Below are 24,053 nucleotides of genomic sequence, written 5' to 3'. Positions count from 1 at the left end.
TATATATATATATATATATATATATATAGATAGATAGATAGATAGATAGATAGATAGATAGATAGATAGATAGATAGATAGATAGATAGATAGATAGATAGATACTTCTATTTACATAAATTCCATAAGGTGACATATGTATAAATAAAAATAATGTGTGGCCACAACTCATTAATTAATAAAGGCACAGGAATTGGATCCATATGCTCCACATGCTGAGATAACTAACAATAAACAATTATAGCCTATAAACCTGTGGCACAAATCCAACACAGGGAATTGTAACTTGCTCCTATAGCCTACAACACAGAGGCCATGCTATTACATAAGAAGACGACTACACACTGAATTTGAGTTTAGCTAAGAAAACAAAAAGCTCTTATCTCCCGGTAATGCACTTGACTTGTCCAGTTTGAAGAGTTAATAATGATAATGATGAGTCCTAGACTGTATTTTCCTTTTAATGGAAAATCTTCATTCCAAACACTGTGTTGCCCAAGACTATGCCTAATTCCTGTCTGGGGCAACTACAATAATGTTTAATCATACATATAAATATAAGAATAAAATAAGATAAAGAATATTAAAGCTGGATAAACTGAAAAAGTTGATTAAAAATGTTTAGAATTGGGAAAATCGATTGCCCTAAAAAAAGGAAATATAACAGTTTTTTGTAAAGACTTTTTAAGGATACAAGTCTATTTTGTTCACCTGATCTTAAAGTACATTTATTGTGCAAATAATCTAATAGTACAGACATTAATCTATTAAATTACCTTAGAATTTAAGCATATATATTAAAAGTTTGTGCAAAACTGATTTAAAAATAGCCTGTAGCTAAGGGGAAGTCACTACACACTGACGGTGATTGTCAAAAACTAGGGACACACCCAGTATGCAAATAGATTGGGCCATAAAATAAAGTTGATTCAACTGAGTTCAAATGTAGAGATCTCTTTACATGTTCACCCAACTCAAAATAGTTGAGTTATGTTTAGAAATATCCAATTTCTTTAGAGTTTAAACGACATTGTAGAGTTATAGTGTGTTAGCTTAATTACATGACCATCAGATTATTGATTATTGAAGATTATGTTGGAGTAAATTCTATTATATTAACAGTGTTGAAGCTTAATTCCATCTGAATTCTACACTGAATTAGAGTATAATTGTTTTGTGTGTTTTTGTGGGTGTTCTCAGCTTCTCTTCACTTCCTCCGGCTTGTCTTTAGTTCCCGTCTTCAGACGTGTTTGTAAAGCTTGTGCTGCTGGAGCTCCTCACCCCTCCCTCTCCTCCTGTGACATCACAGGCTAGCCGAGGGTATAATGTGCCCACAAGAACTCGAGAGCATGTGAAACTGAGAGAGAGAGAGAGAGTTACACAGAGAGAGCTTTCTCCTGCCCAGCCGCGCCAACCTGCCCACCGGCCGGCCGTGCCAAAACACACACACACACACACACACCATGCCCAGTGTGGATTAACCCTCTGAATGAAGCTGTGGGAGATACGCTGTTCCTGGAGCTGCTGAGGAGAAGGATGAGCATCGCTGTGACCAGAGTGAGTACAGTCTAAACTCTGAGGAGGGATTAGTGTTAAGGTTAGGGTTCAGGGCCTTGGGGTTTGAGTATGAGGATTAGTGTTAGGGTTCGGGTTTGTTTATGGGGGATTAGTGTCAGGGTTTGGGGGGATTAGTGTTAGGGTTTGAGTTTGGAGGTTAGTCTTAGGGTTAGTGCTAGGGTTTGTGGGGGTTAGAGTTAGGGTTATGGGAGTTAGTGTTGGTGTTAGGGTTCAGGTTGGGTTTGTGGGATTAGTGCTAGGGTTTGGGGGGTTAGTGTTAGGGTTCAGGTCGGGGTTTGGATGGTTGGGGTTAGTGTTCAGGTTGGGGTTTGGGGGATTAGTGTTAGATTTAGGGTTAGGGTTTGGGGGTTAGGGTTTGGGGTTAGTGTTAGTGTTATGGTTTGGGGCTTAGTGTTAGGGTTAGGGTTTAGGGCTTAGGGCTTAGTGTTAGGGTTAGTGTTAGGGTTTAGGGCTTAGTGTTAGGGTTAGTGTTATGGTTTGGGGCTTAGTGTTAGGGTTAGTGTTTAGGGCTTAGTGTTAGGGTTAGTGTTAGGGTTTAGGGCGTAGTGTTAGGGTTAGTGTTATGGTTTGGGCTTAGTGTTAGGTTTAGTGTAAGGGTTTAGGGCTTAGTGTTAGGGTTAGTGTTAGGGTTTAGGGCTTAGTGTTAGGGTTAGTGTTATGGTTTGGGGCTTAGTGTTAGGGTTAGTGTTTAGGGCTTAGTGTTAGGGTTAGTGTTAGGGTTTAGGGCTTAGTGTTAGGGTTAGTGTTAGGGTTTAGGGCTTAGTGTTAGGGTTAGTGTTAGGGTTTAGGGCTTAGTGTTAGGGTTAGTGTTAGGGTTTAGGGCTTAGTGTTAGGGTTAGTGTAAGGGTTTAGGGCTTAGTGTTAGGGTTAGTGTTATGGTTTGGGCTTAGTGTTAGGGTTTGAGTATGGGGGTTAATGTTAGCATTAGGGTTTGTTTTTGGGGAGTTAGTGTTAGGGTTCAAGTTCTGGATTGGGGGATTAGTGTTAGGGTTCTATAAGAGACTATTTAATTTAATAAGAGGTTATTTAATTTACCAAATACTGAAAACCAATGGGTCCATTTTTGGGCCCAATTATGTACTTTCACATGAGCCATTAACCACCAGAGTACAGTGTTTTTTTTTTTTTTTTTTTAGCCCTAACCGAACAGGATTAGTTTCTCAGGGGGTTCTGGGTAATTTTCTCTTTTTTGTCCAGTGCCGCGCACCGTAATTACACATTGGTTGCGACACGGTTTCCACGGAGATCCACATTAAAAATACAACAGTGAGTGGAAATGGAGGAGCTACTGAACACCGTGATGATGTCATGTGACCGAGAAAAAGCCTAAAAACTCTAAACTGATCCTCCTGTTTTTTTTTTTTATTGCAGTCCGGATGCAGGAGCTTTATCACATTTTACTGAGTAAAAGTGTGAAATATTTTTCACAGACGTCCCCCTGAGAAACTAAAAACTAATCCCGTCCGGATAGAGCTTAATCTGAATGGAGGGCCTCTAAAAGCAGGGGAAAATTGCATAATTTTGTGGCCACTGTAAACGTATTTATTTCACTGTAAGGTACAGATACTGAATGATAAATTAAAAAGCTGTGCTGGAATGTTGTTTGTGAAGCTGGAGCACAGAGCCGGGTTCCTGATGAACTCTCAGAACTGAGTTACGAACACTGAACACATTACTGAGCCCCATCCTGGCTTTGTGTTCAGTTCATAGATTTTTTCCTGTTTACCATCTTCAGGATCTGAAATCAGCATTCAGACAGAGCAGCATTCCTCAGCTGGAATCTCAGCGCTGCTGCTGCTGCAGTGTGTAGAACTATTTATATAACTCATATAATGTTTGTGTTGAATATCTACCACTCGTTTTTCTATAGTCACAGTCTATAAAACAAAAATAACAATAACAACACCGTAACAACAAGAGACACCTTATAGAAGATGAGTAGATGTGATTAGCCTGGTGTTTATGGGTGAAGAACTGCTTATGAAACAGCGCAGATGGTTGTACCTAATTGTAGAGGTTTGTGGAAAAGCTTTATTGAGATATGAACTCATTACAGCCTGTGATGAAGGTGTGAAATGAGTGTATGCGCAGTCAGAGACAGTGGTTTCCTGTTTTGAAAAGAAAGGCAGGATGCTGAGGCTCTGCAGAACCGAATACAGATAAAGAACTAAAGAACCTCAAATAAGAAATTTAAAAAAGACAATGCTGATTACAATACTTTATAAAGAGACACCGGCACATTAATCTTAAAGAGTCACTAAACCCCCATAAATCATATTTTTTGTTCATTAATAGCTGAAAAATGTGTTCTTTTGAAATAATAAAACATACCAGTCCTGCTTAAAAATTAAATAAACCTTTTCTAATCCTTAAATAATGGTTTTAATGCAGTGATTTCCACCCCTTACTTAATGGTACGAATATGCAGCTCTGGAAAAAAAATAATAGAGCACTTAAAAATTATGAGTTTCTTTCATTTTACCAAATTAAAAACCTCTGGAATATAATCAAGAGGAAGATGGATGATCACAAACCATCAAACCACCAAACTGAACTGCTTGAATTTTTGCACCAGGAGTAAAGCAGCATAAAGTTATCCAAAAGCAGTGTGTAAGACTGGTGGAGGAGAACATGATGCTTGTTTTCTTTGCATTATTTAAGGTCTGAAAGCTCTGATCAGATTGAGGGAGTGTTCAAATTCTCACCACAAACCCTCGACTGATGCTGAACTGAACTGAGACCTCCTCCTCTCACAGGGCTCTGTGTGGTTTGTTTTGGCCTGAATTTAAATCATATCTGTCATTTTATCTGCCCAAATAAACCACACCAAAGGTAAAAATGACCCACTCACATGGAAATGCAATGTAAGATATACAGCTCTGTAAAAATGAAGAGAGCACTTCCGTTTCTGAATCAGTTTCTCTGATTTTGCTATTTATAGGTTTATGTTTGAGTAAAATGAACATTGTTGTTTTATTCTATAAACTACAGACAACATTTCTCCCAAATTCCAAATAAAAATATTCTCATTTAGAGCATTTATTCACAGAAAATGCAGAGCTTTCAGACCTCATTTTTTCATATTCTTAAAGTTTTTTTTCCATGCATCTTGGCATCATGTTCTCCTCCTCCACCAGTCTTACACACTGCTTTTGGATAACTTTATGCTGCTTTACTCCTGGTGCAAAAATTCAAGCAGTTCAGTTTGGTGGTTTGATGGTTTGTGATCATCCATCTTCCTCTTGATTATATTCCAGAGGTTTTTTAACGTGGTCAAATCAAAGAAACTCATCATTTTTTTAAGCAGAGGCGACGTCCTGCAACTTTTATGAGTCAGACTAACTGAGTAAGACACTTTACGGAGGATGGAGGAAGACACCAGGGAGACTGCTGTTCACCCAGCTAACCTTCTGCTCTCTCTCTCTCTCTCTCTCTTTTTACAGAAATGAATGTCCTCATTCCATCACTTCAATGAGAGTCAAAGCAGGAGGGACTAAAATAGAGTCTCCAGAGGAAGTGAGACTGAAGCTGGACCAACAGCATGTGAAAAAAACGTCTTTATTGCCCAAACCAAGACATGAGATCATCAAACAGCACCAGATTTCAACATTTTAGAGGCGTGACTCTCTGTGACTCTCAGAAATAAGAGTTTGGTTTGGTTGGGCTCTTTGGAGGAGCTTCTGTAAGAGCTGGAGGACACAGATTTTTGGATTTAGCCAATAGGAATCCAGGATTACACCACTCTCTGAACCTCTACCAGCTCTGATATCTGCTATCTGATGTTTCTAGAGGGTGTTTCCCACATCAGAGGAGCTTCGAGTCTGAATCTGAGCAGAAGATTAGATTCGTACACACAGGAACACACTCGCCTTGAAGACCAAACTTTCTGTGATCTACTGATCGGAACATCCTTCCCCTGCTTTATCTCAACATACTTTCTTTCTCAGGCAGCATCTCTTTTAGTAAAGTTAATATACAATTAAATACACTTGAGTAAACCAACTACACTCCAGACTCTGAGGGTCTTCAGTGATTCTGAGGAGTTTTCCACATGTTGAATGTTTATGTATATACTCTTCAAATCACAATTTCTGGACTAAATCTAAATAGCAGAGGAAAAGCCGCCCTTGTGGAAAAGACTACACACTGATGGTGAGTAAATGGGGTTGGGGGCGCAGTATTTATAACACGGTAACATTTTACTTGGATAATCTCTTTTAAATGTAACCAAAAACATTTTTTACTCTAAACTTTAAACCATAATTTTTAATTGATAGCTAAAATGTCTTCCATTAAAGTAATAAAACATATCAGTCCTGCTTAAAATTTTACTTAGGAAAAGTAAAGTCCAACCATCTGCATCTCAGCGCTATCAGAGGTACACTGCTCAGCCCAATTAGCTTTGCCTTATGCCCCACCCCTAAACCCATACATCACCCAATGCCCCTCCTAAACTACGTCTCCAGATATATACGTCTGATAGATATTCACTTTAAATGTTAAACGTTAAATGTTCATTGTCAGTTAAATGTTAATTAAGCACCAACGAGGCATCTGTAATGGACCATCCAAATAAAGTGAAACCATTGTATTAACTCTTGCTATCACAATGCAATTCAAACTAGTCAGTAAAAATAAATCGAGTAAATAAACCTGTGTTTTATTGACTTATTAAGTGACTTTTATTCACAATATGCTGCAATTCATCCAATTAACCAACACTAATTGTGCTCTCTGCAATTAAAAGTGCAGTTGGGTCAGTGATCTTTAAGCACTTTAAGTTTAAAAAATTGCATTTATATTTACTTTACTTCTTTAGTGCAATCAGATTTACAATTTATAATAAGTAAAATCAATTTGTCTAATTTTACAGTGTAGGATGGATTATTTCCCTCATCAGAGGAGCTGAACTAAGAGGAGGAGGAGCATCCAGTTAAATTCCTTTTCCTGCTTGAGAAAAAGAAGAAGAAGAAGAAGAAGAGCCTTACTCAGAACCTCAATATTTTTAGACTGACTTTTAGACGTTTTTGTAAGTGTTTTTTACTTTTAAGGAGTTTTTAGTCTTTTTTTAGAGTTTTTAAACTTTTTAAAGATGTTTTAGACTTTCTTTAAGAGTTTTTAAACAGTTTCCTTTAGAGTATTTAGGCTTTTTTTTAGAACATTTAGGCATTTTCTTAGAGTTTTTCGACTGTTTAAAAAGTTTTGCAACTTTCTTTTAGAGTTATTAGGCTTTTTTAAGACTTATTAGACTTTCTTTTATAGTTTTTATCCTTTCTTTTATAGTTTTTAATCTTTTTTAGAGTTTTAAGCCTTTCTTTTAGAGTTTTTAGTCTTTTTAAAGAGTTTTAATTTTTTTTGTTTGTTTGTTTTAACCCGGGATATTTGTGTTTGGTCTGTAAATGCGTCCCGGCGCAGCGGAGGAACCTGCAGGAACTGGCTGAACAATGAAAGAGCAGATCATGGAGTTTTTTAATGACTTGTGGGGACTCGCCACCTCCAAGCACAATGAAGGAATCTACAACACGGTGTGTCTGGTGGTTCTCCTCACGCTGCCGCTGGTGGTCCTCTTCACCTCGCTGGTGGTTTGCTGCCACTGCTGCTGCTGCTGCCGCTCGCACGGCTGCCGGTGCTGCTGCCACCGAGAGCGTAGCGCCGTCACGAGCAGCCAATCAGAAAAGAGCAAGAAGAAGAAGACCAAGAAGAACGGCGGGCAGACGGAGGAGGACCTGTGGATTTCAGTAAAGACGGACCCTACGACTCCAGACCGAGTGGCCCTCACTGTGGTGTAGCTCACAGGCTTTTTACAGGCTTTATTCAGCACCAAAAATCTGTGTATATAAGTTTACTGTATAATAATTTATGTCTCGTTTCTGAGGAACAAACGGTACTGATGATTGTACTGTAGTTACTTTAAATTTGACGTGCCTGAAAAAAGGGAAAAGTAATGATGGAATGATGCAAAATCCACAAAAATGCTTCTTAAAAGAAGTTTCTCTATTCTCAATTTGGTCCAAATCAGTTATTTAAGCATCCTACACTCCAGACCAGCACATGCACTGTGAAGCTGATTTTAAATTAAAGGAGAATTTACTTTTGGTGTAGTATGACATAATAAAGAGTACTAACTTTTGTTAAATAGATCACCTCCGCTCTTCTGCAGCTTTCCAAGATATCAAAGTAGATCCACAACTCATTGCTAGAATCCAGAGAGCCCTGACATTTAAAACAAGGCATTAATAACTTTAAAAGTGCACAAAAAGCTTATTAAAAACCACTGTTTAGAACCTGTAGAGCTAGCTTCAGCTCCGGGCGCTGCTATCTTATAGTAAAAAAAGGCATGATCAGTACAGTGATGGTGGCGTCCAGAGATTAGGCTAAGCTATGTATTGTAAAATGTGTTTTTTAATAAGCTTTTTGTGCACTTTTAAAGTTCTTAATGCTTTGTTTTAAATGTTAAAGCTCTAGATTCTATTAATGAGGTTTGGAGCAACTTTAAGGCTGGATAATAGTGTAAAAAGCAATTTATCTGCAAGAAAGCTGAGCAAAAAGCATAAAATTACTCTTTATCATGTTTTACTACAACAAAAGTCCATTTTACACTGGAGTTCTTCTTTAATACTGTTTTTAGTGTGAAAGCAGCTTAGCATTAGCATTTATCAGCAGAGATTATTATTAGTTAATAGCTGTAGTTAGTAAATATAATCTGGGTAATAAATCAGGTTAAACTGCACCTGAACAGCCGTTTACGTTTAGCTTAAAAATGCTGAGTATATTTGATTTTAAGTTGTTTTTTGACCCTATTTTTGAGGGTCTCCGTTTGGTTGTGAACCCGAATTTGATTACTGATTTCACACCTGCTTAAATGAACCAGATTTAGAACCTGATTTAACCGAACCAAAAAAAATGGTTAAAGACCTTTTAAGTGTGTGTGAAAAGTGTGTGTTTGAGTGTAAGACTGTCTTTAACATTTTGAAAAAGATGATTCTGAAAAGAAAATGCACTGAAACTGATAACCTTTAAAGTATTATTTGGTGCTTCGTTTTTTCAAATGATTGTATAGCAAATTTAACATAAATTTAGTTATTTACACAAATCAAATTGGTCAATTAGTTAAATTTTGTCCAGTATTGATTGTATTCTGTTAAATTCTGTTACACACAGGTTTAACTCTGTAACAGTGCTGTTTAAAATGAGAAGATTTACAGGGTAAAAACTGTGTAAAAACTGCATCTGTGTTTAAAAATTGCTGACTGACATTCATAATACAGATATTTTCATCTGTGTGAAGGAGATTTTACATTAACACGGTTCAGTGTGAAAACAGCTTAGCATTAGCATTTAGCAGCAGAGATTAGCGTTAGTTTTTAATAGCGGTAGTAGTTCATTATTTGAGTGATAAATCAGGTTAAACTGCATCTGAACAGCCGAGTTTGTATGCAGGAGCTGCAGAGATGTGATGCTGTAGGTGAGAAAGGGACTGCTGTGTCTATTTTGAAAACAAAACTGATGAAATAAAGATATTTTTCTATTTTGTGTTGTTTTATATTATAGGTCTGTTATAGTTGGCTCAAAATTTACAATTTTTATATTAAATTAAAATGTAATAAATTCAATTTGAATGTATTTGTGAACTTTAAATTAATTCCCTGATCTGAATTGTTTTAGTCCCAAAAAAAATGAACTAACAGCGTTTGCATTTAGGTAGTTGGGATAACATTATGTACATGTATTTAAAGCAGTATTTGAAACCACTTCAATTATATATTGCTCACTATTTGCTGGTTTTTACAGTATTATAAGTGCATTTCTTTGTTATATATGTTATGATAATTTTTACATGCTTTAAAATAGACTTCTATAGAAATTAATCAGAGTTAATTTAACGTGTATGTTTTTATAAAGTATATATATGAAAAAGAAAATGTTTTAAATGTTTTACATTTAAAAAAGTACTTTTTTGTAAATAGAAAAAGAAGAAAAAGAGGTCAACTCAAACTTCTAACATTTAAAGACAACCACCAAAAAATATGTGCAATATGTTCCAAGAATTCCAAACTAAAACTGTGCTAACTTATTTTATTGTGGTTTCTATCACATTTTTATTTGGCCTAATTTAAGTTCTGTGAGATGTGAATTCCAAGTTTTGTTGACAACCCTATAAAATTAACATTTTACCTATTAAAATGCAACAAAAAAATGTTTTCTTGCTCAAAATATTTTCAAAACTTAAAAAATAGAGTGTCTCAAACAATCACTTATTCATTAAAGTAATTGAAACATTTTTAGTGTAATTTTAGAACAGATTAAAAAATATGTTGCATTAATTAAAGCTTTTACATGAATTAGACGAATTTAAATAACTAAATTTACAGGGTAATAAGTGATTAATTTAATTGATTAATTACCATGTTGAAACAGAAAAGTGATGAAAAGCAGTGGAAACTCTGCAGGTTCTGATGATCCAGAGTCAGGAAGGTCGGCTGGGGACTCTGAGTAACCCACAGCCACCTCCCACCTCCCACCTCCCACCTCCCCAACAATCCCAGCCTTGTTCAGCCCTGGATCTGGATCTGGTTCTGGTTCAGGCTGTGGGTGGAGTCGGGCAGGAGGAACCTGTGAGCTCAGCGCCTATAAAAAAAACCCTATAAACTTCCACAGGGGAAATTCTGCTCTAAAACCCCTGTTTCTAAAAATACTGTGACTTAAAATAACCTCAGTTTTCTTTAATTTAGAGTTTAGACTATTTTAGGACCCTTAACCCTTTCCACTGTGTTATTTCTTCTCAACTCCCCCTACTTCCAGCTTTATAAAATAAAAATAATTTGCAATAATGGTTTCTAAAAAATCTAAGAATAATTATAGAGCACTGCAGTCGTGTCTTTATTCTTTAATGGACGTCATGTTGTTTATGCCCATATTTGGAGTTTTGTGTCTAAGCTGAATTTCTCAATGACAGGAATGAATGGGCTTTTTAAAACCTCATATATTCAGAACTCAATACATGTACATTTTAGGGGATAGCGGTGTTACGGGGCCGAGTAACACAAAAGTAATGCAATAGTTAATTTTAGTAACTAGTCTGGTAACTAGTTACTTTTACAGTGGAGTAACTCAGTTAGTAACTCAGTTACTTTTTTGGAGAAGTAACTAGTAACTATAACTAATTATGTTTTCAAAGTAACGCGCCCAACACTGCGCATTACAACTATTGATCCAGTGATGTTCAGAAAGAAAGTGTACACACACACTAAAAAAAGAAAGTACAGATTTGTACTTAAAAGGGTACAAAGCTTGTCTCTGGGGCTGTACCTTATATTGAGGTACAAAAAAGTACCTTTCAGTGAAAGTCCTTTTTTGTACCCATGGTTTTTATGCCAGTAAAGATTATAAGAATGTTTGAATTATCATCAAGTAAATATGGCTCAAAAACTTGATGATCGAAAATTGTCTGGCTTTCAAATAAAAAATATGCAATTAAAATATATATTGTTTATTAGTGCAGTGATACAGAATACTGAATGTACCCTTTGGCTGCAGGTTAAATGGTACAAATTTGTACTTATTGCTGTTAGAAATTACTTTGTACTTCAGAGGGAACAAATCTGACCCTGTAAAGACCAATATTGTACCTTTGAGGGTACAATTATAAAGAGTGTACCTTTGAGTACAAAAAAGTACTTGTATCGTACCTCTGTTTTTTAGAGTGCAGAATTAAACACACAGAGTTCTGAACATATTTATTTACTATAGTATTTACCCTGAAATCACCATTCCCATTTACTGATATTGTGATACTGACACAAGCAAATCCCAACTGACCAAATTCAGTTGAATGTGCGATTATTATTATTATTTTTTTAACTATACTTTTAACTAATAGTTTAGCTTTTTTGCTTTCTAGGTACAGTATTTTTAAGTACTGCAACCACAGTATTCTCTCTCTGCAACCAAATCCCTTTTTTCACTTCTCCGCCGCCGTGTTCCTCTTCTGGACAGATGTTTCCTCTGTAGATCAGCAGCTCACAGCATTTCCAATTTTCTATTTTTCCGTGAGAAACAGAGAAGTCTTTACATTCAAGTCAGTTCTCTCATTTTCCCAGTTCTTATTTTTGTATTATTTGCACTTAAAATGAGCACAAAAGTCACCAATCAAATTAATCTGATTTTCGTGTCCAAATCTAAGCTTAATTTAACTCAATCTGAGATCTTGTGATTGCTTATTTTAAGAATTCTTGATAAGAATTACATAAAAACATACATAACAAGTTTCTTATTAAACTTTTTAACATTGCCTATAATTATTGAGCATCCCTAACAAAACTAAAAATATATTTTATTTTCATACCAGAATACCCAGAGCTGGAGTCAAAGAAAAAAATAAATATTATTAATAATTAACATTTGTACATTAAAAAATATATATTATAATATATTTATATTATATCAGATTACATCATTAGCTCAAATTACATCTGAAATGTTTTGTTATATGTATATTTCTAACAAGTCACCTGGTCTTATTTCTAAGAACGTACGTAAATACTTTGTCTATATGATTTAGTGTTTTTTTAAATAAATCTATTTATATATTATATATATTATATATTATTTTTTCCATTAGATAATTCAAACCCTTAGTTACGTTAATCCAGTCATCTAATGAATTTACATATATTTCGTCATATAGAGCAGTTTTTGCCAATATATTTTTGCAGTATATATCTTTTTTTATGCTTGTTTTAATGTTTTAATGTCACTAAATGTTGAATTCCAGCAGTTCTTGTGCTAAAACAAGCGTTATGAGTGTGAGATTTAAAAAAGAAGTGTTCAAACGTGTTTTAAATTCACAGATTTTTATTTTTTTGTGAGAATATGTGACATTAATGGGTGCCACAATTACAGTTCAACTATGGGACACATTTAAAAACGACACAAACATTACAGGCGTACTAAAAAAGAGATCACACAACATTCTGCTGCTTTCTAAACATCTCCATCTACTGCTGCCCTAAATCTAAAATCAGATTACAGATCCGGACACTGTGCTGAAGTAGTTCAGTGGCATAAAGTAGAACTGAACCACTATCGGAGTCGGAATCACTGAAAATAACACTAAGCGTAAATACAGGCTCTGATTGGCTGATGGATGAGACTGTGGACAGACTGTGGATAGTTTAAAAAAATCAGTTTAATCACAATTACATTTATTATTTTTCTATAAGGCTTCTGGATGTGATTTATAGTCATGTTTATTTAGGTACACGGTATAAAAAATTGCAGCATATATTTAATTTCCTGATAAGAAATAAGAACCAGTTATGTTACAGGTTAAACTCCCGAGCTTCGTGGTCGTGGCGCTGACTCTGATTGGCTCCCTGGCGTTTTTTAGGCGGATCTTCTCTTGAGTGATCTCTTTTTCCGGCTGGCCGTGGTGACGGGGCGGATCTTCATCTCGGTGTAATCCAGAGACATGAGGTGTCCTTTCCACGGCTCCCAGTTCACCCCCTGATGGATCCAGTTTAAAAAACACAGTTTAGCTTCTTTCTGACTTTTAGATTTAAAAGTGAAACTAAAAACTACTGTGTTTCTGATCTGAGAGATTAAAAAAAAAACAAAGCATGTCTGTAAAATTAACATCTGAGGTTTTAAGTGCCATTTCTGTCCCCAAGAAGTTAGATAAATGTATAAATGTGATTTTTTTATACACAAAATAATTTTAAACATATTAAGCATAGTCTCTTGTACATTAACCTAATTGCAAAAAAAGTAAGATATGACGTTAAAAACACTTATAAAAACTACTTAGTACACTAAAAAAATAGCATTTGTTACCTGTCCCCCACTCTGTAACTATATATATATATACTTTACCATGAAATATAATTATTAAAATCCTTCAGAGATATATATTTTTGCATATTTAATGTTTAAAATAAACATTTTAATGTTGTGTCCCTCAGTCCTGTTACCGTAACACATTAGCCTATCTGAAACATCTGGAACATTCTACAACAGGAAGTCACATCTACAACAGGAAGTGACATCAGCTGTTTTTTCTGAAGATTACAGGAAGACCCATTTTTTTTTTTCTGTATATTTGATCTCTTTGTAACGATGACTGAGGAGATCAATCTCAACACTCACTCAGTCCTGTTACCTGATCTAATCTAATCCTTAGATTAATATTTATTGGTTTGCTTTTTTTTAAATACAAGTTTTGGGAAAATCACTAGATTGTGCTCAGTGTCCTCATGCTGTTAGCATAGCCGCTATTTAGCTATTTAGCATGTTTTTGCTAATTCTATGCTTAAAACTCACTCCTGTTACTTTCATTTCTGTTCTCAAACTCCAAACATAAAAAGTAACAGGAGTGAGTGGCAGTAACAGGAGTGAGTGGCAGTAACAGGAGTGAGTGGCAGTAACAGGAGTTGAGAACCCCTGATTCCACTGCATCGCTGTATTTAGGTTTATAAGTTTAATAAGACTTTCACTGTCTAAATTTGGAATTTACACATTGGTATATTATGTTTTGTATTTTATATCAGGTTTTGGCCTGGGTAAACATTTGGGTTTTATTTATTTTATTTTTTTTCATTGCTGAGACATTTATATGTTTATAATGCATTCTATTTTAAAAACTTTGTGATTATATAATCGGTGCGTATAAGACTTTCTCTGCTGAGATCAAATCTTACCATACTGTGTCTGTTGTCTCCGAATTTGCCGTTAAGGTTTGCCAGATGGCAGTTTTTGTACCACCAGGCACCGCGGTGAGTGAGGGCACAGTTTCCTAGAGCGATGTCGTTGTCGTTGTCCATTGTGGAGAAGGGGCGACCCTGGTGGTAGGTCATGGCATCACCTACGTACAATTTTAAGAAAGAAAAAAATATATATATAAATATATAAGCAATTAACCAGCTTGATATTGAATACATTAATAAATAAGCTAATTATAAATATGGACATAAGTATATATATACACATAAACAACTACAAGATAACTTTATAATGTTCTTTTTGAAACCCAATAGGCATTAATATGAATTTGAATATGCAGTTCAGTCACCTGGATTTTAGTCACCTGTGAAAATAGCTATAAATAAAACTTATTTTATTTTATTTTTATTTTAAAATGTCTAAATTAGGTGTGCCAATACTTCTGTCCATACTATACAGTGGATTTAAAGTTGACAATCTGACAACTAAATTTTAAATATTTTTTTCTATGAATTATTATTATATTTTAAACGAGTATCTCCATTTTTTTAGTTACACTTTATCAAAATTTCTTGATGAACAGAATACAAAATACAAAATAAATACTTCAAATTACCTAAAAATAAACTCTTTTTTTTAAATTGACATCCAGTTTAGAAAGTTTGGAAGGTTTTTTTTTTTTTTGCTGTTTTGGACATACTTGATTTTCATTGGTCCACTATTACATGCAGTTTCAGTAACATACTATGACTATGACATGTCTATCTAAAGGTTAAACAGGTTAAATACTGTAGGCTGTGTATACTGTTCATAGAGACAGACAAGGAACACCTGGAGGAGATAACGAGAGGGCGGGGCTATAAATGAGATTAGGCAGGGCTTAGGCAGAGAAAAGGGAGGAGACAAGACAAACAAATTTAGCAAAATGCTAAAGAGCACATGGTGAAACTAAAGAAACAACCTGAAGAAGAGGAAGAGATTAAAAAAGCAGAAAAAAGTGTATTTTAATTGTTACAGATTCAAATATACAGACAATATACGGACATAAAAGGAATTCTGCACATTTATGTGCTTTTTGTTGTTGTTTTATTTAAAGCATACACTTTTTTAATTAGCTATGAGCTACATTAGCTTCTGTTAGCTTATGCATTATCACTTTTACTATTGATTTCTGATTAAATGTTAATTTTAAACAGAGTTACACAGTTGTGTTTAGCCACGCCCATCCATCCTAACCTGCATTTCCTTTGTAGTTTCCGATAGTCAGCTTATATTTCTGTTTGGATGTTCCGAGTTTAAAGTTGTCGTAAACAGCGTAGACTCTTTCGTTTCCGAGCCCCAGATCAAAACGTATTTCGTACTGAGTCGGCGTGTTGGTCAGCTCATATATTTTCTCCAAGCCTGGACAATACAGCACAGCACACAGAGAAATATATCATATATTAAATCAGACATCAGAATTTGGTGCATGGAAAATTGTAAAAACTAAACGACAATCTCATGTTTTAGTACTATATACTGTAATATGTATTAATATATATATATATATATATATATATATTATAAATATATCATATTTATTTACCGAGCCAGAACTCCTCAGTCAGTTCCCCGAAGCCTTGAGTGTACTGCCTCCAGCGCTTCATGAAGTCCATCTTTCCAGTGTCGCGTTTCTGAACAACCTGAGTCGTGGACAGAGAAAAAAAAAAAAACATTGAGCAGCTTGATTTAATGCGTGTCAGTGTGTCTTTGCTATCATAACCACGGGAAAAGTACACCCTGCGCAGCTCAAAATGCAAAGCTTAATTAGTCTTAATGTACTAATTCTCTTAATTATATCATGGGTGTGGTTAATTTTGGGCGTAACGTGAAATAAATAAACCAATCAGATTGTCTCTTTAGGAGCTCATCATTCTCTTTAAGAGTAGATCAGGTGAGCTCTTTGGTGAGTCTTTGGTGGATTGCTATTGTAATGGTGCAGCTACCTGGACGTGTTCAACAAACTCTTCTCAGCAGAGGAAACTGAGCTGCTGGTTGACGCTGTGAAGGAGCTCCAGCAGCTCATTTATTACGGGAACAGCAATGTTATTTTATTTACTATTCTGAAGAAAAGCTGTGATGATGTACAGGGCTGTACAGAGCCAGTATTGTACTTTAAAGAAAAAGAAAAGATTGGTGCTGGAATTATTGCATTTCATGTATTTTGCATTTTCAATATCATAATTTCTGTGGTTTTGTTTTTAATTTAATGTAATAATTAAGACATTAATTAATTTCCCTACTGTGTTACAGGCTAGTGTAAACTTTACCTCTTGATTTAACACTAAAGGGAGTTTATATTTTTTTTATAGCTATTTGTAAGGAAATATTTTAATTTATTTGGAATAAAACTTTTGATTTGACTCACGATCCAGCCGCCTCCGTCTGTGGTCATGTCGCAGTAAACCTGCATGGCTCTGCTGCGATTATTCGCCACGTAGATGGTATAAACTCCGCTCTCCGTGTTTCCGTTCTTCATGATCTGAGTGCAGTCCATCGGGAAGGGGTACGCTATTCCCACTGTAACAACAAAAAAACCCATACATCATATAAAACAATGAGCCATTTGCTTGTTGTAACTCGTCCAAATTAAACTTATTTTTCATCTTTTGTCAACTAACAAATCTAATAACACATATATTCTTTTATTCTATTCAAAACATGTACAGATCAAAATCAGGCAGTTTTACTTCATTTTTTACAATATTTCTAATCTGAAGATGTTTACAAAACTCATGTGAGATTAAAAAAGCATGTTTAAAAATGCAAGTCCACTAATTCCTTTACCTATTTTATCTCAAGAAAGTCTGTATTTTAAAGAAATTGCTGACTGCATGTTAAAATAATTCATATTTCTGATTAAAAAAAATTGCTCCTGTTACTAAAACACACTCCTGTTACTGGAACTCACTCCTGACTTGTAGAATTCATACATAAGGGGCTCCAAATTATAAGGCACACTGTCGATTTTGCGCCTAATAGTTAAAAAAATAGTTTACATTAAGTGTTATAATAGCTTATCCCATTTTTTATAGGTGCTGAAAAAGCTTAATGTTGAGGAAAACGGTATATATTGAATGTTTTGAACATTCTGAAATCTTTATGTGTGCAAATAAATATTTTTTAACATATTAAACAACATTAAACAACTCTACACTCTAAACTCTACACTGCTACAGTAGAAACAGGTTATATTACCGGTACTGAAAGTGATCTCCACCACTTTACTCCTCTTGGATCCTCTGTACGCTATCAGAGTAACGATGTACTTCTTTCCCATCGCCAGACCAGAGAGCGCCATCCTGCTCTCTCCTGCAGCGAGCTTCTTCTCCACAGCCTTAAATTAACATCAAACACAAAAATGCACAAATATCAAAATACAGCTCTGTAAAAAAAATTAAGAGATCACTTCAGTTTCTGAATCAGTTTCTCTGATTTTGCTATTTATAGGTTTATGTTTGAGTAAAATGAACATTGTTGTTTTATTCTATAAACTACAGACAACATTTCTCCCAAATTACAAATAAAAATATTCTCATTTAGAGCATTTATTTACAGAAAATGAAAAATGACTGAAATAACAAAAAAGATGCAGAACTTTCAGATAATCTCAAATAATGCAAAGAAAACAAACAAGTTCATATTCATAAAGTTTAAGAGTTCAGAAATAATCAATAATTGGTGGAATAACCCTGGTTGGTTTTTAATCACAGTTTTAATTTCATGCATCTTGGCATCATGTTCTCCTCCTCCACCAGTCTTACACACTGCTTTTGGATAACTTTATGCTGCTTTACTCCTGGTGTAAAAATTCAAGCAGTTCAGTTTGGTGGTTTGATGGTTTGTGATCATCCATCTTCCTCTTGATTATATTCCAGAGGTTTTTAATTTGGTAAAATCAAAGAAATTCATCATTTTTAAGTGCTCTATTATATTTTCCAGAGCTGTGTGCACACTGATCAACTATAACAATATGACCCCCTCCTTTTTTCCTATACAGAATATCCTTTTTAAACAAAGCATGCTGGGAATCTCAGCACACCGCAGAGCGTACCTGTGTGCTGCCGTCTTCAGGTCTGTAGGTGAGGACGTATCCGTCGATGCGAGCCTGCGGAGGCTTCCAGCTCAGAGCTGCAGAGTCCGTTTTCACATCAGCAGCCTTCAGATTCTTGGGAGCATCAATTTCTGGAAATTAAAACATCAAATTACAAGAATTTTATTTTATTTTAATGTCCATTAAGTTTCAAAATACAGAACTATGGTCATTTCACATTAACCGCCTTCAAAACAGGAGCTTTAAACTAGACTTTCATCAGATGTAGACGACAGAACATCACTAAATTGCTCTAAAATCTACAGTATGCACTACTCCACTATCCATTTATCCTCTCCTTTACTCCATCTAGTGGCCTAAATATATAAAAACTAAAGAATAAACTGAGCATTTAAGAGATTATTCCAGTTTCTGAAGGATCTAGTGTCCCAAACTAAACCAAGTTTCCTTCCTTCATTCGGCCTCAAACAGTTAAAACGTAAAAACTGAGAGAGTATTAAAGCCACGCTGGATTATTAGACCTGTCTCAGCCTGTGTTGAATCTTTTCTGCTGGATCGAGAGCCCTTGACGGCCCAGACGTAGAACGTATAGACGACTCCAGGCCTCAGACCACTGAACCTGTAGGTGGCGTCGTCTGCTCCGACCCGGACCTCCTGACCCGAGCCGTCAGCAGAACTGTAGCTCAGCATGTATCCATCAACCTCCGCCCGAACCCTGTCCCACGCCACCAGCGCCGAGTCCTCCGTCACCTCCCGCACCAAGAGGTTAGTAGGAGCGTCTAGTTCTAGAAGCCATGAATTATTAAACCAGGTTAATACAGCTCTACAGATCTACAGCAGGAGCATGCAGCTGCTTTATATACAATCCAACACATATAAAAATATATGATTTTCTCTGATTTTCTCTGATCTTGCAGGAGAAGACCTCCTGGATGAGCTGTCCATGCCCTTTTGGTGTAATTTACAGTGTACAGAAAGTACTTCCATGTTTTCTCCATTAGTGAATAATAGCTCTTACTGTGATTCACTGAAATCCCAAAGCTTTTAAAATTACTTAGTATCCTTTTCAAGTTCCAGGCTGAAAAATGTCAATTACCTTTTTGTTTTTAGTTTTTAGAAAGAGTTTTAAAGAGCAAAATTCTGTTTGCGTTGGCTCATCTTCTACTTCTACTTTTAACAGGACAAATAATAAACTGTCGCTGTCCAATAAAAATGAAAAAAAAAAAGTATCTCCATTTTTGTCAGTTTTTAGTTTACTACATAATTTTAACAAACAAACTGTCTCTTACACTGTGACAACATTTATTGATGAACGGACCAATAGAAATACTTGAAAATGATGAGAAACTTTGACTTTCATTGACAGTTTAGAAGGTTTTTTCTCTTTACTTTCTCTCTACTTTTTGGAGATACTTGTTTTGTTCATTGGACAGCAACGAAATACACTTTAAGCCTTTATGTTCAACCAAACAAAACGTCACAGAATAGATTTTTAACATTAATTTGCTACAATTCTATATATAGCTCTAAAAAAAATGAAGAGAGCACTTCAGTTTCTGAATCAGTTTCTCTGATTTTGCTATTTATAGGTTTATGTTTGAGTAAAATGAACATTGTTGTTTTATAATGCAAATAATGCAAAGAAATCAATATTTGGTGCAATAACCCTGTTTTTTCATCAAAGTTTTTTTTCATGCATCTTAGCATCATGTTCTCCTCCTCCACCAGTCTTACACACTGCTTTTGGATAACTTTATGCTGCTTTACTCCTGGTGTAAAAATTCAAGCAGTTCAGTTTGGTGGTTTGATGGTTTGTGATCATCCATCTTCCTCTTGATTATATTCCAGAGGTTTTTAATTTGGTAAAATCAAAGAAACTCATCATTTTTAAGTGTTTTCTTATTGTTTTCCAGAGCTGCATGTATAAAAGAACACAGTATATTGAGAAGACCTGTCTCAGCCTGTGTTGAATCTTTTCTGCTGGATCGAGAGCCCTTGACGGCCCAGACGTAGAACGTATAGACGACTCCAGGCCTCAGACCACTGAACCTGTAGGTGGCGTCGTCTGCTCCGACCCGGACCTCCTGACCCGAGCCGTCAGCAGAACTGTAGCTCAGCATGTATCCATCAACCTCCGCTCGAACCCTGTCCCACGCCACCAGCGCCGAGTCCTCCGTCACCTCCCGCACCAAGAGGTTAGTAGGAGCGTCTAGTTCTAGAAGCCATTAATTATTAAACCAGGTTAATACAGCTCTACAGATAAAGATCAGGAGATCAGGAGATCAGATATTGTGGTAAAACATGAAATAAAGGTGTTAAAAACACAAATTAATATAAGATTATATGAGTTTTGCCTGCAGCTGATAAATAAGATAAAGATCTGTGGTTCTCAGTCTCGTTCCTCAAGTTCTGTAGAGAACCCTGTGTAAGAACCAGGAGAACACTACAACAAAATCGAGGAATTTTACCAGATAAAGAACAAAATCAGTTCAACAAGATTCTCACAGAGCTTCACAAAACAAAACTTAAGGAATAAAAGTTTAAAGAATATGTTCATTGACTCGTCCCGAAAAATTAGAACCAGCAGAACCTTAAGCATCACTTTACCTCAGTTAAATATATTGAATTTTTTAACTTTTATGCATTAAGATTTTAAAATGTCCATCAGAATAGACCATGAACCAGCCAATGAACAAGTTAATAAACCAATTAAAGAGTAGCTTGGCCCCGCCCACTGCAAAAACAGAGTAACAAAGTACTAATTTATATACTAGTTTATATAAAAAAGATATATCAATATAAAATATTACACACAGGCTTCCAAGGGCAGAGTTATTTTAGGATTTTTTTGCTATGTATATTTTTTATCTTTTAGACTTATCTATGTATTACAGAAAACAGAAAACTGGAGATAATTCAGATCTGAAAGAATAAATTAGAATAAAAATTGTATACAAATTTATTATTTTCCTTCAGATGCCTTCTTTTACGCCCCCTGGCGGTTGTGTGCTGTACTGCAGGTAAAATTCATCTATTTTGTCCAAAATTAGTATGCTGAAATATGATTGCTGATTTTTTTTAAAACACAAATAAATCATTGTTAAAATACAAATGTATTAATTAGTCTATGAAAAGAAGGTACATTTAATTAAAAAATAAAAAAAGTTTGAACAGGTATTTTTTTTTTTTGAAAAATAAGTGAATAATCCTGATTGAACCACCATTTCCTGTTAGAGGTAAGGAGCACCATTGCACTAATTATTGATATTGAATATTGATAGAATAATTAGTAATGGAGTTAGTAATTAAATATTCACACTGCTTTTTAGTATTTTTTTTGGTTTCCTTTGGACAATTAAACCTAAAAGGGGTCAATCTGACCCGAGAGTACCATTACTGTTCCTGACAAATAAACAAAACAGGAGGATTAATCTGATTTAGTTTTAGATTTTGTATTGATAATGAGCGTTTGGGCTCTTATGGGTTAAATCTGAATGATTTTAGATTTTCAGCTAAAGTCAGGTAGTAAATGGAGCGCAGTAGCAGAGCTACAGAGGTTTTTTCCCACAGTTCAGTGCGCGGGTCACTGAAACACATGCTCCTTCCATCACTCAGGCATGCGGAGGAGAGGGGAAAGAATAACACGGCGAGGCCGGAACAGCCGGGCACCTCCGGGAGCTCTCAGATCACAGCGTCCATCAGCCGTACCAGCGCGTGAGTTATGATCCCGGTCAGCTTCTGTTCCACTGCTTTACCTTCCAGCCGTAAGAAGAGGCCCAGAGAACCAGAACCAGCCCGACTATACGGCCCTGTACCCCCGATTGTTCACTTTACAGCCAATCACAGCGGCTCATATCAATAAAAACATACTAAACCTGTATTACAGATAGCTTAGACACTTTCCACTATCAATAATCATGTTAAAAACATATATATATATATATATATTTATATAATATGTTTCCTCTCCACACTCAGAAATTAGTGATCAAAGGGTGGTTTTGACAGTTTTGGGTTGGGGTCAGGTTCACCTTCCTCAGCGAATGCTATTGGCCGATATCTCCAGGGTTTGGACGGACCGCCTACTACCAACAGCCGGAGAAGGACGAGTAAGAAGGAAAGCAGGAGAGTTAGCTAGCTTAGCTTAGCTATGCTAACATCCAAACAACTGGCTCTCCTGCTGTCCTTCTTCCTCTGTCCTCCTCCAGCTGTTGGTAGTAGCCAATAGCATTTGCTGAGGGAGGTGACTCTGACCCCGCCCCCCGCCAAACTGTCAAAACCACCCCTTATCTACACTCGAGTGCAAAAGCCGCGTCCGAACTAAAAGAGCAGCCAACTGTGAGGAAAATGAAGCTCGGGAGTGACAGTTTGATTAGCGCGCACACAATTCCCTTTTTTTACTTCCAATTAAGACGAGTAAATTTACACAAAATGTTAAAACACGCAGATTAATTTTTTCACCTAGTATTTTAGTGCCCTCGATTTCTGACATTGATGTGACGCCATAAGAAAGAGACTAAAGGAGATGAGAGGACTACAGAACTGTGGGATTAATGGACTACACCTGAGGAATTACAGGAAAAACTCAATAAATAAAGCCAAAAAAATCATTGATGCTAAACCCTGGTGGCCTCTGGTTGTCTCTGGTTGAGCATCTTACCGGTCTCAGCCTCGGTGGAGCTCTTCCTGCTGGAGCGAGAGCCCTTGTAGGCGGAGATGAAGATGGTGTAGAGGACGCCAGGCTTCAGAGAGGTTAGCTTATAGGACGTAGCATCTGCTCCGACCTGGATCTCCTGGCTCCTCCCCTCAGCGGAGCTGTAGCTCAGAATGTAGCCGTCAATCTCGGCTCGAACCCGGTCCCACGCCACGGTCGCCGAGGTCTCCGTGACCTCTCTGGTCACCAGCTTGGGTGGAGCATCGATATCTGTGGAGCAGAGAGATCGGATAAGGTATCGAGAGGTTTAGACAATAAATGACATCGGTTTTGGTTTTATGTTCTGTATTAGAATAAAATTTCATCACAATATGATGAAATATTATTTTCTGAGTATATTAAGGACAGTAAATGAACATCTGATCCAAACAAGTGCATCTTGGTCTGGTCAAAACACAGGACATGGGTCCAGTAATCCATGCTCTTGGACTGCTTGTCTTCAGCAAACCGTTTGCAGGCTTTCTTGTGCATCAGCTTCAGGAGAGGCTCCCTTCTAGAACAGTGAGCTGATAGAGCTGGCAAAACTCATGTCTGACCCTGGCCATTGTGCTGTAGCTCAGTTTAACGGTGTTAGCAATCTTCTTACAGCCCAGGCTCCATAATTACTGTATTGATTTTGTTTAACTCTGACTGATGCAGGGAGTAGCTTCTCATTTGTTAAAAACGACCATGTGGGAAAACTCTAAGTGCTCCAAATTTCCATTATCCATTAAGAACTTGAGAAGAAGAACACCCAAGAAGGAGGAAAATGAAGCTCGGGAGCGATATTTTGTTCAGCACCCACACGATTTCCTTTTACTCGTGAGGCGTAAATTCACACATGCAAAATATGAAAAAAAATGCAGGTTATTTTTTCCACCTGGTATTTTAGGACCCTCGATTTTTGACATTGATGCGACGTCATAAGAAAGAGACTAAAGGAGATTTGTTAAAAACTCTCCATTATCAATA

The 24,053-nt window shown here is 36.1% G+C and overlaps 2 protein-coding genes across 6 annotated transcripts in view; one reads left to right on the top strand and one right to left on the bottom strand.

The window, feature by feature from the left end:
* The first annotated feature begins 1,316 nt into the window (after nucleotides 1-1,316).
* LOC103021626 (uncharacterized protein KIAA0040) lies at nucleotides 1,317-9,106 on the top strand. 2 transcript variants are annotated; one of them, XM_049481917.1, is made up of 4 exons: nucleotides 1,317-1,557; nucleotides 5,022-5,359; nucleotides 5,411-5,730; nucleotides 6,452-9,106. In XM_049481917.1, the coding sequence occupies exon 4, from the start codon at nucleotides 7,023-7,025 to the stop codon at nucleotides 7,365-7,367; it is 345 nt and encodes a 114-aa protein (XP_049337874.1). In that variant the 5' UTR covers nucleotides 1,317-1,557; nucleotides 5,022-5,359; nucleotides 5,411-5,730; nucleotides 6,452-7,022; the 3' UTR covers nucleotides 7,368-9,106. The 2 variants fall into 2 exon arrangements, with proteins under 2 accessions (XP_049337874.1, XP_049337873.1); XM_049481916.1 differs by having other exon boundaries at nucleotides 1,318-1,557; nucleotides 5,022-5,730.
* Nucleotides 9,107-12,414: 3,308 nt separating this feature from the next.
* tnn (tenascin N) overlaps nucleotides 12,415-24,053 on the bottom strand; it is a 33,002-nt gene continuing 21,363 nt past the window's right edge. The window contains exons 8-17 of one of the 4 annotated variants that reach the window (XM_022677748.2): nucleotides 23,049-23,312; nucleotides 20,340-20,603; nucleotides 18,910-19,173; nucleotides 18,389-18,519; nucleotides 17,533-17,671; nucleotides 16,703-16,854; nucleotides 15,881-15,977; nucleotides 15,532-15,696; nucleotides 14,274-14,437; nucleotides 12,415-13,083 (exon numbers count right to left, since the gene is read on the bottom strand). In XM_022677748.2, coding sequence (XP_022533469.2) covers nucleotides 12,964-13,083; nucleotides 14,274-14,437; nucleotides 15,532-15,696; nucleotides 15,881-15,977; nucleotides 16,703-16,854; nucleotides 17,533-17,671; nucleotides 18,389-18,519; nucleotides 18,910-19,173; nucleotides 20,340-20,603; nucleotides 23,049-23,312 — 1,760 coding nt within the window. In that variant the 3' untranslated portion in view covers nucleotides 12,415-12,963. The remainder of the gene's footprint in view (nucleotides 13,084-14,273; nucleotides 14,438-15,531; nucleotides 15,697-15,880; nucleotides 15,978-16,702; nucleotides 16,855-17,532; nucleotides 17,672-18,388; nucleotides 18,520-18,909; nucleotides 19,174-20,339; nucleotides 20,604-23,048; nucleotides 23,313-24,053) is intronic. The other 3 variants (XM_022677749.2, XM_049481915.1, XM_022677750.2) reach the window with 3 other exon arrangements.

Source organism: Astyanax mexicanus, chromosome 8 (genome assembly GCF_023375975.1).
Source record: "Astyanax mexicanus isolate ESR-SI-001 chromosome 8, AstMex3_surface, whole genome shotgun sequence".
NCBI lineage: Eukaryota > Metazoa > Chordata > Actinopteri > Characiformes > Acestrorhamphidae > Astyanax > Astyanax mexicanus.
This window is presented reverse-complemented; position numbering and strand designations above follow the sequence as displayed.

What these genes read in the sequence shown, in the direction of transcription:
- LOC103021626 (XM_049481917.1), top strand. Translation starts at nt 7,023, where the DNA reads ATGAAAGAGCAGATCATGGAGTTTTTTAATGACTTGTGGGGACTCGCC.